The 14,021-nt window shown below is 45.7% G+C and overlaps 1 protein-coding gene across 1 annotated transcript; it reads right to left on the bottom strand.

Annotated features, from left to right (window-relative positions):
- LOC106149498 (skin secretory protein xP2-like) lies at positions 1 to 530 on the bottom strand (the record flags this gene model as incomplete). Its single annotated transcript, XM_013518522.1, is given in 1 exon segment — positions 1 to 530. A coding segment is annotated over 1 exon segment (308 nt), but the record flags the coding sequence as incomplete, so codon positions are not given.
- Between the last annotated feature and the right edge of the window lie 13,491 nt (positions 531 to 14,021).

Below are 14,021 nucleotides of genomic sequence, written 5' to 3'. Positions count from 1 at the left end.
GGCCGGCTGCCCGGCAGAGGGTGCCGGGAGCGGAAAGGCATCGGGTGCGGACGGGCGCCGACGCTCCGCAGGTGTGGCGGTGGCGGGGAGCCGGAGGCGTCCGGGTTCCGGGCGAGCACGACCGCCTGTCCGGAGCGGAAGGAGCCGGAACAGAACTTCTGCCCGCGGAAGAAAACAGCGTCCGCGGGGGCCCTGGCCTCTGGCGTTTTGGGGTGCGGGCTACCTAGGCTGCAGCTCGTTTGCGGTGTGTAAGATCGGGGTTGCACATGCAAAGCGGCGGTCTGTGCAGCGCTCCGACGGAGAACCATTCCAAGGGTGGGAGTGAGTCCTGCAGGCCCAGGTGGCGCTTCGGTGTGCTTCCCGCGCAGAGGTTCTCCTGAAATGCCTAGTGCGTTCTCAAGCCAGTGTATGTCATGACAAATGGAGTTCGGAGAGAAAGTAGTGTAACTGAAGACAGCTTTTATCCAAGCAAGGGTAAAGTACCGGGGAAAATGAGTGTTACACACGTGTAAGACTGGAATTCCAGGACAGCGGTGGTGCGCTCATGGCATGCGTGTTGTGTTTTCTAAACTAAAACCTCAGTGTTCAGGTTTAATTGCAGTGTTGGCTCTTGGCAGTAAGCAAGTGGGTTTGGGGTTGCAGCTGGGGACTCATCTCTAACAGGCTCGCCATCGCTGCCCTGGACCTGCGGTGGAAGCGTAAGACAAACACTGCTGACAGCTTCGTCAGCACTGTATTTTTTAATGAATATAAGGATTAGCATTCCTATTATGTCACTGTCCTACCTAAATCCTCTCTCCAAATAGATCCTGGTGATAACAGTTGTCAACCTTGATATTTTAATGTTGTCAGTCCTGGTGTTCTTTCCATTCGTCTTCAGTTGCCGCAGTGACTGTCAGGTGATAGACACTCTGACCTCCTTTCCCAGATCAGTAACACAAAGCTTAAAGGACCAAATGTCACAGACGACACTGGGGTGCTAACCTACAGGTTGGGGACCACTGTGGAAGAAGATGGCCAAACACCCAGCTACAAACAAGCAGGGCACAGAGGCCCGTAAGACTTTATTTGAGAAATGTCACGTAACAAGGTCAGCAGCAACCTCAAAGCTCAAGCTCAAGCCTTCAAACTCAGTTTTGCAGAAGTTTCTATAAAGGCCTTAATCCAAAGCCTTAAAGTATATGGGAAGTCTATACAGTGGTAAAGTTCAGTATTTCTTCCAACACTGGTACATGGATTGCAAAATCCACAGGGCTGAAAACACCACTGACACAATGAAAACCGAACAGCTTCCGATTCCTGAGTGCGGTAGCAGGAGGTTAAAGGGATCTTTTGCATGCCTGTTAACAGCCTACAGCTTAGCTGTCAAGTGTTCAATGCAGACAAACAACCAGACTGAAACTTGGCCAGTGAGTTACATATACAACAAATCAATTGAACGTAGCAGAGTTTGTCAGACTCATGAATGATTAAATACAGTCTACACTTCCACGGGGTCGATGTTCACAGGTCTCAACTGGAGAACACTTGAGTGTAAGAATATTCATGACCTTTGCTTCACTCGGTGAGGAAACATCATTCAGATGTGACAGGTAAAAATCTTGAAAATGTCAACAAGCTGCTCAGAGAACTATAAGGAACAGTGTTCACCATACAGAGATACTGTACGCTGGCAGGGAGCATTAGGGCTGGAAAAAGGCACCTGAAGGATGGGCATGAGGCTGGCACCAAAGAGCCGAGATGAATTTGAGGGGCACAGTCACACCAGGTCACGTGCCCCTTCTACACTAGGTGTGGTCTACGGACCGGCAGTGCTAGCATCTGCTGGGAGGTCATTAAAGGTACAGATTCTCAGTTCTCGTCCTAGACCTAGAGGAGGTAAACCGGACTCGGCTGAGGGTGTGGGGAGCACTGCTGCAGCTAACCACCTGCGGAGGCATTCTGTTTTTGCCTGCCCAGCCATCACTTCCTTCTTCCAGTACAGCCTCCAGACCCTACTGTGCGGAACTGTCCCTCTCCCCTCTCAGGCCCTCGGTGTGTCTCAGCTTGGCCCCTGGCCCAGGGGAAGGCATGTGTTCCAGGCCTGCTGGTGAGAAGACCGCATGGCCCAGCCACAGTGACTGGTTCAGCAAAAGTGTGTAACACACACCGAGCCAGTAAGAGTCAGACCTGGGACTTTCAAGAAATACCCGCTTCCTGAGTTTGCTGAGCTGAGTGGATGAAAATCTAGAACTTTGTCTTTCCACTCCGAGAATGAAGCCAAACAGGGAAAAGGAGCTGAAAAATGGAAGAGATCTTAATTCATTGTCTACTTGCTGCCACATCGAAATCCCTGCAATTTCAGCAACGCAAACGAGTAATGTCCTTGTTTCTTTGGCCATTTCAAACTGTGCATCTGCTACACGGGGCTGAGAGATGCTCATTCTCCACGTGTGAACTCATGACGTTCCTGTGTCCTGCCCTCCGGAAGGATCGCCCAAGGTCTGCCTCCTCCGCTAGGCCTTGCTGGATTGTCCCCCGACACACAGCACTGCTGTCTTCCCGTCCACCACCTCACTTCCACATCTGGGGGGCCGTGAGTTTCCACTTCTTCCTTCTGTTGTCACCGGTTTCACATCTGTCTCTTCCTCGCTTAGTTACACCCCACTCGGGCTTTAGGTGTCCGCTGAGACAAGTGAGGGGCTTTTGCTTAATGTTCTTACAGCACCACCCATCTTCCCATTGTGGCACTCACATCCGTACATACGTTTATTCCACATGGCACAGACTGGCGCCAGTGGGTAGTTGAACAGTAGACCCTGGGGTGACGCCACCTGAATTCCAAGTTTCTTAGCCTTCCCAGGCTTTAGTTTCCTTATCTATAAAGACAGAGTTCCTCTCAAAGTCTGACTTCATTACTCTCCGTAAAACTCAAAGAACATGCCAGCACATACTAACCATTATGTAAGTGAGAGCTATTATTGTTTTGCATGGTTTTTTAATGGGGTTATTTGATGTCTGTTACCTACCCCTCATCAGATATAAATGAAGAAGCAGATCTCTTCTTATTCCCCATGTTACACGTAAAGAATCAGATCACTGTCCATAGGAAGAGCTAGTAAACAGAATATTGAATATTTGGTCAGTTGTCTCTTTCCAAGTTGTCTGGAAGCTCCTGGTGGGACAGAACCTGGTCTTACACATTTTTTAAAAACCGCATTCCAGTCTCAAGCACTACGCCTGGCACACTAATTCTTTTCCTTTTTTCATCGCTGCCAAATAGGCTATTGCAATTCATTTGGTATGCAAATGCTAGTAAACATTGGCAGTCTGGTGAGAAAAAAAATATTTTGCTGGCTGTAGACTTGAGTTTGATTACCAAACTGGTTTCTGTGGCTATCTGAATTTTGTACAGAGCTTTACGACAACATTTTTCCTTAATCATGTTAAAGACATACTCTGTGCAAGAATCTCGATGATTCTAGGATAAAGCAAAGCAGTGCTAGCCCGTGTATTGCTGCATTTCTAACAGTGTTCACTGGAATTGTGTATGAGTGTCTACACAGTTCTTGTGGGCTACGAGCACAAGGTAACACTTGGGAGTGAGCATCACGGTAGACTCCTCTAGTGGAGAGACTACATCTACAAATCAATCTAAAATCATGTCTTATGGTTATATTTATGGGTAGTTAAGATTCCCTAAGCCTTTGGAACAATTGGCTTATTTTGCAAACTCAACTGAAAGGCCACCAAAGGATTTTTCAAACTAGCCTGAAACATGATTAGATTTGTACTTGGTAACACATTTTGATTAACTGAAAGAACAGATTAGTTGGCTACCCCTGGGAAAGGAGGAGGACAGCAGAAGCGCTCTCGGTGAGGCCGGTGAGAAATCCAAGAGAGTGCCACTCTTGGATTTAGGAACGTGGCGGTGGAAAGAGGGAAGCAGACAAATTGAAGACTGGCTGTTAGTGGCAGCCAGCGAATTTGTAGTTGACTGTGATAAGGGAGAAGAACAAGTCCAAGGTTTCTGAGTGGAATACAGAGTCATTTTTCCCCGATAGGGAATATGGAAAGAGGCTCAGGTGTAGGTGACTGCAGTGGCACCAGCTTCGTTCCGAAGTGTTGACTTTGAGCCAACTACAAAACACCCAAATATTTGATTAAACCCTTAACTGTACACATATGGGACTCAGAAGAAAGGTTTGCATCAGAGAAATAAATCTAAGCATACTTAATGTATAGAAGGTAATGGAGGGGCTGGGGATTTAGCTCAGCGGCACAGCGCCTGCCCGGCAAGCGCAAGGTCGTGAGTTCGATCCACAGTACCGGAAAAAAAAACAAACAGAAAAAGAAGGTAATGAAGGACATGGAATGATGGATGAAATCGCCCCGCGTGGGGGTGTACAGTGCAATCAGACAGGAGGAGCATGAGGAGCTCCAGCATGGAAGGACTGATCAGGTAGGATACGACAAACCAGTGAAAGTGGAGAGCACCCAGAGTGGTTGAAAAGAAGACAGGATGGCATGCAGCCTCGCCCAAGCCAGCGAGTGAAGACGCAGCAAGCAGTCACGCGTACCAAGTGCAGCTGAGAAGTACAGGACAATAATGGTAACGATGGTCATTTCCTGAGCAAGGCTTGAGATGCCCTTACTCCTTTCCATGGTTGTCTGAGGGCAGTGGTGCTAACTTCCCCATTTTTGAGGAGAGGAAGCTGAGGCTCGGAGAGTTTAAATAACATGGCCAAGAACCATGTAAGGCATCGCTACTGAAGAATCCTTTCAGTTCCCTGAAAGGCAGTTTGGGCAGAGTGCTTAGGACGGGCTACACATGGGAAAAGGAGGTGAGAGAGCCTGTAATGGTGTTTGGCTTTGAGGGAAAGAAGGCTGGGTAGTAGACAGTTGAGCAGCTCACAAGGATCTGCGGCCAGGTTTTCTGCCTACTCTCCCTTTCCTGCCTGTGCCCCTTTCTTCCGGCTCTGAAGTCCTGCACGTCACTCGCTTTCTGCTTCCCGACCTGCAGGCTCCCCTATTCCCAGCCCTTCTTGCTGTCTGAAGTCCACTTACTCCTCAAAGCTCCCTTCCACAGGACATCTTTCCAGTCTCTTCTTCAGTAAAAGTTCTATCAAAGATGATATTTTATGTTTCCTTACATACCTGAAATTCCCTAGCACGGTGCCAGGCCCCTACACAGGAGGTTCTCGGGTACTTAGCAGTTCATTATTTTACCTGAAATACCTGGCCCACTCGATCTGAATCATCTTACCATTTTATTTGCTTGGTTTTTCTCTCTTGAGGCCGGGTCTGCATTTTATAGGACTGATGGCCCTGGTGGGTGTGGTGAGGCGGGGCTTATGGGGGAAGTCCCTATCAGGAAATTGAAGCAAATGAGCTTCCCTAGAAATGAGACTTCCTTGAGGTTTGCACATAAATAAGGAGAGATCTTAGAAGCTGGAGGAGTGCATGAGTATCAGTGGGTTTGTCCACTTATTTGTTCCTTTATATTGAGATGATTAGTGTAGGGGACCCTGAGAGTGTTTGTCATCAAAGATGAAGGGTAGGTAAACAATGAACCTCCTAGAAGGGGCACAGCAGATGCCTAGATAGTTTGGGGAAAAGAAAAATTCTTCCATGAGGTTGAAGAAATTAACTCCAGATGGGCTCCATCTTCTCAGTACAGTAGATAGGAACTTAGGATCCATAAGGGGCATAACCGCTTTGCTCACTGCTCAGTCCCTCGGAACTGAGGCATGTGGTGGATACTCAGTATTTGCTGGATGAAGGTATGATTGACAGTGGGTAAGACTGGAAGAATGCTGAGCCTAGATTCCAGAGTAAGGTGAGTAGCTTATAACCTGATCAGATTTAGAACAGGCATCTTTGGGGATACTTACATATCTTCCAAGTCCACAAACACTGTTTACAATAAAGGGAAAACCAGGCTGGGGATGTGGCTCAGTGGTAGAGCACTTGCCTTACATGCACAAGGCCCTGGGTTCATTCCCTAGCACCACACTAAAAAATTAAAAATAAAGGCGAAGCCATTGCTTATCACCTGAGTATCTTCCCAGCTTATATTTCCATTACTTTAACAGCCCCACCATCACCAGCACCTGGTGGGGGTGAGGACTCACCGTAGACCTGGAATGAGACTTCTCCCTACCAAGGAACAGCACTTGATCCTATCTTTCTAGAAGCTATCAACAGTGTGACTCATTGAAATAGTAAGACTAGCCTTAGCTCTCTCACGATTTTTCCCCAAGTCGGAAGTCAGGTTTCCACTCTTCTATTTCTTCTCAGAAAAAAAGTTGGAGAGGGAGACTAAGGTGTACCCTGGCAGACCGCACGAGTAGCATCCTCCTATGGTAGTTGTGGTACTTGCACCTTGTGAAGCACTGTAAATGCTGGTTATCATCTCCTATTGTACCAGTGGCCAAGGTGGGGAGTGAGGAACCAACTGGCTTCAGATGCTCTACTCTTCGGCTGTGCCTTTCGAGACCAGTACGAACAAGGTAAGTGGATCCAGCCATCTCGAGAGTGCTGACTGACTCAAGTGATTACAAATGGGCTGTGCTATCTTTGATAGAGTTCTGGTTCAAATGGAAGCTTTGAAAAAGTACTGCATGATCACCAGCCAGGCGAAGGCATAGAGCATTACCAGCATTACGGGAACTCCCACCCCTCTCATCTCTCTCACGTGCTGCTCACTATCCTCTTTCCCTACAGGTGGACCCATTGTGACTTTTGACACCACAGTTTAGTTTTGTCTAGGGTTTATATAAATAAAATCATGTAGTATGTGCCCTTGTGTCTGGCTTTTTAGGGCACAATATCATGGGTTTCAGCTGTGCTCCTCAGAAAAGCAGTCATTCCGGGCTGGGTGTGTGCTTCGGTTGTACTGCACTTGCCACAAGAACATGGCTTCCATCCGTAGCATCAAGGGGAAACCACGGTAGCTCATTAGTTTTCACTGTACACAGTGCGCCACTTACGAAAAGTCACCATCTCCTCACACGTCCAACACTGATGGATTTGAGATTGTTTCTGGCTTGAGGCTACTACCAAAAATGCTACAGTGAGCATTCTTTTATTTATCCTTTGGATACTTTTCTGTTTCGCAGACACCTAGCATAAGCTCCTGGGCCATAAATATGCATTCGTTCAGCTCTGGAAGATGGTGTCAACTGGCATTCTAGGTGATCATACCAACACTCCACTAGCAGAGTGTCAGAGCTCCAGTTTTCCGCAGTCTCTGAAGACTTGGTATTGTCACGCTTGTTAATTTTAACCATTTTGGTTGCAGTATATCTATTATACGCTACATAGTATGCTCCATGTATTATAGTTACATTTCACTGTAGTATTAATTTTAATTTTTAATTTTTTTGTCTTTTTGAGACAGAGTCTCACTGTGCAGTTCAAACTGGCCTTGAACTCACTTCGTAGCCCATCAAATCTCAACTCTCAAGGATCTTCCTGCCTCAGCCACCCAAGTGCTGGGATTACAGTCATGTGCCACCACGCCCGGCTCTGTGGTATTAATTTTAAATACTGTACTTTAATAAACAATAATGGTTTCTTATTATATCAGAACAGAGAAAACCATAAGTAAGTTCATAGTACTTACACAAATATTTTTGCTAATGGATCCACATCATCCTACCAGCTTTTAGGATGGTCTCAACACAAAAACACCAACACAGACACGTAACAAGTCCATCTGAATCACCTGTGAGGCAGAGGCGGAATCTATCTAATGTCTCCTTGAAATAAAACAAGACGGCCAGCTGGGGGCATAGTTTAGGGATAGAGCCCTTGCTGAGAATACCCAGACTCTGGACTGGATTCCCAGCACCACCACCACCACCAAAAAAAGGAGGCAAACCGACCGATAATCAGAAACTATAAGCTATAACAGAGAAACAGCCAGTTTTTTTAAAAAAAATTAATGTAAACTAAGACAGTTGAATAAATTAGTCAGGTTCATCTAATTCAAGCAATTTAAAGCCAAGAGAAATGAAATAATTAAAACCCTCTCTGGTTGCAGACACAGCCGGGACAAGACGTCTGGTCCCTATGCCTGCAACCGTCTATAGCCTTCCCAGAATTTTATTCAACATATTTTCCTTAAGAATAAAATTTCTCTTTAAACTCCTTTTAATTTCCCAGAGTTGGGATTAACTTTGTAAATGCGCTTCGCTAACCGTGAAAGGATCAGCACGTCCGTGTGTTGTAATATCGCCACGCTCTCCAGCTCTCTAATTAGACCGCTCCACACCGAGATCCAGCCCTCACAGAGCGTACACCGCCATCACGCTTCAGAAACACACAGGCGCTCTCCAAAGGCCCACTACGTTCTCTGCCAGCAAGTCAAGGCGGAGAGCTTTATACAGCGAGCCCTGTAAGTTCTCAGCCCTCTTTCCTCCTGAAGGGTCGAGGGCCGGGCTAACCCTGTGGTTTGCCCACTTTCTTGTAGGAGGATATCACCACAGACTCACAGTCCGTAAGGCGTGGACTTTGAGTCACGGCCCTGCACTGACCCATACACGTTCGTTCAAATCTGCTGCGTGACAAACGGCTCACAACCACCGAAGCCGGGCTCCTAGCCGCTTACTAGCATGAGGCTCACTGGTCCCTGAGGTCTGTGGTTTGAGTCTCTGGCAGCATCAGAAACCCAGCTAGAGACTCCAGTGATGTTCCCTCATCTCGCATCTTGATTTGAACCTGAAGAATGTAAGTCCTGCTCTACTCCACTGTGGCATTAACTTAAGGTTCCACGGCCCTACGTGGAAAACTCAAAAACAGCAGCCCACAGACATACTGACTTGAGCCATCACTGCCTTTCAGATCCACTGGAATTAATGTCAACATTTGGAATCTAGAGAGTTCACACAGAAATTTGGATTATCAGCTTCTCTTGAGTCATTAAAAGCGTTAGCCATTCAGCGTCCATGAGCCTGGTAGTGGCCAGGAGCAGCTGAGCGGGGATGGCTTCTCTCAGTGAACACGCGTCTCCTCAATCCCCACAGCCTCCTGCCCCGGCCTCTTCACTCTGCTGCCTGCCTGGCCCCAACAGTTTTGAGTTCACAGTCCCCGCTCTAATCTAGTAGTCTGGAACCCGGCTGGGTTTCTACCCGGAGGCAATAATAACAAAGCCCTGGCAGCAACTTGAATCTCACCAGGCTGCGCATAACAGTGCCCCTGCGGTGCCCTGCCAGACTGCCTGATCTTCCCTGTTCTGTGCCCTTTCTCTGAGCTGGGCGTTGGCCTAGCTGAGCTTCACTGCCAGCGCAGCTGCACTCATCCGCAGAAGCCTTAGCTATGCCCACAAACATGATTCCGTTCCCTCTTCCCAAATATGCAAGCAGAAAAATGCTAAGAGCTGTAGTTCATCCTCCTCTGATCTGTAAGAAATTCAGTTGACGAGGAGCTTTGCAAATTTCAATTTTTAAAGCATCTACATTTTTCCCGCATGAGTCAGTGCACTGAACAATGCTATTTAAAATTCAATAACTAAAGGCAAATGAAATTATAAAAATGGATCATTACTTTTTATAGAAACAAATGTTTTGCTCAAAATGTCAAGCATTAGGGGACTTTATTAAGATATGGGAAGTTTATTCCCTAGCAGAGATGAGCAATTCAAAAACAGAGTAGATGACAGCAGTGGTAATTAATATTTCTAATACGAATGGCACTCCACGTCTGATAGAAGAGGAACTGTGTTACCTGATTAGACGACAAGGTCATGCAGCGGGGGCCTCTGGGGCCTGGAAGACCGTGGTTGTGCGGGATGTGAGGCCGTCAATGCAGGCAGTGCTATGTCCTTGCGATCCACAGGGGAAATGAGCTCACTGCCATGCAGAACCACGCTGTACAGGATCTGCTGTGGTTACAGGTTCCAGGCATTCTAAGAGCAATAGGGAGCCAGAACCCAGACTGTCTCGATTACCGTCCAGTGCTGCGAAGTATCCTGCCCTGCATAGTAGCATTCTTTGCTGCTGGGCCACGCTTTGCAAGAGCTATGGACCTTGCCTTCTCTGAATCGCTGGTGGTTGACCGCTGAGCTTGTTTTGGAATAACTGCTCAGTGTGCAGCCCCCCTGTCATTTATTCCGTCTCTGATTAGGCTGCATCGTAAGGCTGTCCTTACCACAGTCATCTGAGAAATCCCTACAGTAGCTGGGTGTGGTGCCACATGCCTGTAATCCCAGCACTCTTGGAGGTTAAGGCATGATGACCACAGATTAGATCCCAGACTGGGCAGTTTAGTGATTTAGCAACTCTACGTAGCTGAGTATAAAGGCCCCAGGTTCAGTTCCCCACACTGCAAGATAAATGTGTCAGAAATGCAGATTCCAGGGCTCTGTTCCCAAAGGCTCCAACCTCGCAGGGACCAGGAATTTACATATTACCCACTGGCCCCAGGGGAGCCTGACACGGCTGGCTGGAGCCCGTATTTTCAGAAAATGCCAGCTCAGAAGGCTTGTGCATCAATTCCATCTCTAGCATCAATCTTTAAAACATGCCTCTTTTTTGTCTTTTGGGGACAGGGTCTCACATGTAGTCCCAGCTGGCCTTGAACTCAAGGCACGCCTTCTGCCTCGCCTCCTGCGTGCTGAGATTACAGGCATGAGCCGCTACGCCAATTTAAAACACGGCTTTAATGAAATGCCAAATATATAACAATTCTGAATTCATAATAACACAAAACCTCTCCTATCATTACTGGAGATTGTTTTTCTGAAACTTGGCAAGTAAAGGGGATGAAAAAGAATGTATGCTATCTTTCTTGTGTGCACTGTTTTCCAGGGTTACCGAACAGTGCATGAGGGGAAGCTGTTCCCTAGGAGTCTAGTTAATGTATGCAGGGGGAATTCTACGTCTGACAGAAGAAACTTTTTTAAAACAACGAACAAACAATATTTTATAGGTACTAATAAAATATGTAGATTAAGGAATGAACATCAGTGGTTGCTAAAGCCCTTCACTCAAAGGCGATAAAGACTAACTTTATACTAGCAGGATTAGATTAACACAACCTAAACCCGCTGATGGGTTTGCCCCTACAAAAATGGGGTGAATGTGTCCTAGGAAGCAGAAATTTTTCTTGCCCCAAAATTCAATCTAAATCTCATAAAGTCAGGAAATAGCAAATACAGAATAAAGAAAGAAATACACTAAGAGGAAGCAAAAGACAAATCCAGAATGTTTGTCACTTGAACAAGACAAATAATCCAATTTATGTAACAAATCAGCAGTTAGATGAGGGAAGAGGAGCGTTACAAAATTTTAAAAACCAGCCAGGTATGGTGGTGCATGCCTGTAATCCCAGCAATCAGGAGGCTGAGGCAGGAGGATCACCATGAGTTAAGATGCCAGCCTGGGCTACATAGTGAATTCAAGGACAGCCTAAACTACACAGTGAGACCCTGTCTCAAATAAATACATAAATAAATAAGTAAATAAGTAAGTAAGTAAATAAATAAATAAATAAATAAATAAGACTTTAAAAAACAAAGGGCATACCCCAAATTCCACGTATGAGTCTTGTTTGGAGCCTGGTTAGAGGAAACTGAGTATAAAAAACAACTTTGAGACGATCAGGAAAGTCAAGTACTTTTGCAAAACTTTAAGCAAAAACAAGGGTGGATGGAGAGACAAAATGAGACTGGCAAAATATTGCTAGTTGCTAGAGTTTCTTATACTCTTCTTACCTTTACATGTGCTAGACATTTTTCATAATAAAAAGCATTTTAAAATGCACTACTGCTTAGGTACCCATCCCATTTGACTTCAGGCCAACAAGGTCCAGAGGCCTGAACAAGAAATACAAGTTATTACCTAGGAATTAAATGTTCACTTTCATTGATTTCCCCCAGTATAAGTGGCTCTCCAGAAGGTCAAAGTCCATTTTTCTTTTTGAGACAAAGTCTCACTATATAGTTCAGGCTGGCCTTGAACTCTTGGGGATCCCCCTGCCTCAGCCTCCCAAGTGCTGGGACTGCAGTGTGTGATACCAAGCCTGGACCTCCACTCTTCTTTTTCTGAAATCCATTTTTTCCTCTCAAAGCTCTGACACTGTTCCCTGTGCTGCATCACTCTCTTCTATAATCACTTAGTGAGACACAGAGTAAATGGAGCTCGATTTGCAGTTTTGGGAAACATTAGAAGACCCTAAAAGCCCTAGTCATCTATGACGTGAATGCAAACACTTTTTTTGAAATTAGGGGAACACAAACTGAGGAGTCTTTGGTGTTATAAAGTACATTATGTAAATGGTGAAACTGTTGAAGCAGCGTGGCATATTTCTAGAGTGAAAGGATAGCTCTCTTAGAATGTTTACAATTACTTAGTCTGATCACCCTAAAATGGCTTCAGGCTCAGAAGTAAAACTCCTGAATCAAGAAGTACTCTAAATAATTAATGAGAGTGCATCTGTAAATTTTGAGGCCAATGCTGTAAAGATGCATGCAGTTATTTAATTTGGGGAGGTTATTTTGCTTTTAGTACCTTTAAAGCTAAGTTTGGCTACTTCACTCACTACAGAAAGACTAACTAACATCCATGTGCAAAATTCTCTACATTTTTTCCTTTTTTTTTTTTCTTTCTTTTTTTGTTACTGGGAATTGAACTCAGGACCTTGCGCTTGCCAGGCAGGCACTTATGCCACTGAGCTCTACCCCCAGCCCAAAGTTCTCTACAGACAGCTACATTCCAGAAGATATTAACTGAGACATTAACTTAGGCCCTTTTTAGTAATTTCAAAAGGAGTACTTCCAACTTTATTTTTTAAAAGCCTTAGTGACCTACGGTTTGCTTTTCTGGCATTTCCTGTGAAATGCCAACTGCCATTAAAATCAAGATTTAAAGACACTTAACTGTGTTTCAAAAATTGCGTTCTCTGGTCTGCTTCTCAAAATTGGGTTCAGTACCTAAATCAGAAACAACTGGGGCATTAAACATGCAGATTCCTGATTCCTGGCCTCCCTCTTGAGCCCGTAAAGCCAGACTCTCTGGTGATGTGGTGTTACTAGATGTGCTGTGTCTAGATGTCCCCCAAAGCCTCATGCGGTCATAGGTGGGAGCTTTTCGGAGGCGGCTGGATCTAGAGTGTGTGACTGATTCACGGTGTGATGCTAGCGTTAAGGGTCCGCTGAGTGGTTCGGCACCGCCCTAATCTCAGAAGCCTCGATACAATATAAGGACACAGAGAGGCTTGTCTCCTCCCTCTCGCTTGCTTTTGCCGTCCTCTGCTTGCCAGGAACTTGTTCTCTGTGACGCCCCTGCCAAGACACGCTGCCTTGGAGCCACCCAACTATGGACTGAAACGCTACCAGCTGCAATCTAAATTAATCTTTCTTCTTTTAACTATTTCGTCTCAGCAACAAAAGAAAAGTAACTAAGACATGTGGCCTAGAACTCTATACCTCTAGGGAGCATGCCAGGTGATTTATTTATTCCACAGACTAATTCCTCAATCAAGTTCTCAAGACCTTGAAGTTTCTTTTAGTCTATGAGCAAAAGAGGATACAGAAATAAATTGAACAGCACCAGGAATAAGGAGTCAGCCAAACCCAGCATGGGGGACACTCTAAAACATGATGTCCAACTTTGTGGCTTGCCTGGGCTCACTGAGTGAAAAAGAATGGTTTTGGCTCATCTAGAAAATATATAAGATAGTTAATGTATACAAGTAACAGAACTTCCTTCATTTTTGTATTTTTATCATAACATCAAAATAACACAAGAAGCCCACATTTAATAAGAAAGGCACATGTCTGCTTAGTAACAATAAATGCCTGTCTTCATGGACACATGCATATCTAGGTGGGTTGAAATGCCATCAGTAATAGGTGTGTTTTCCTCACAAGGGCGTGCACCATCTGATACACTCAGGTTTGTCTCCGACTTCCCCTTGACTGAGTGTGGTGGGCACGGAGGTGGAGTTACCCTGCACGTCTTCCTCCCCTACACAGTGATCCACTGTCACCTACACGGTCCACACTAGAGCACTATACCTGCACGTCTTCCTCCCCTACA

This window comes from Chinchilla lanigera, unplaced genomic scaffold (genome assembly GCF_000276665.1).
Source record: "Chinchilla lanigera isolate Chin_1 unplaced genomic scaffold, ChiLan1.0 scaffold00046, whole genome shotgun sequence".
NCBI lineage: Eukaryota > Metazoa > Chordata > Mammalia > Rodentia > Chinchillidae > Chinchilla > Chinchilla lanigera.
This window is presented reverse-complemented; position numbering and strand designations above follow the sequence as displayed.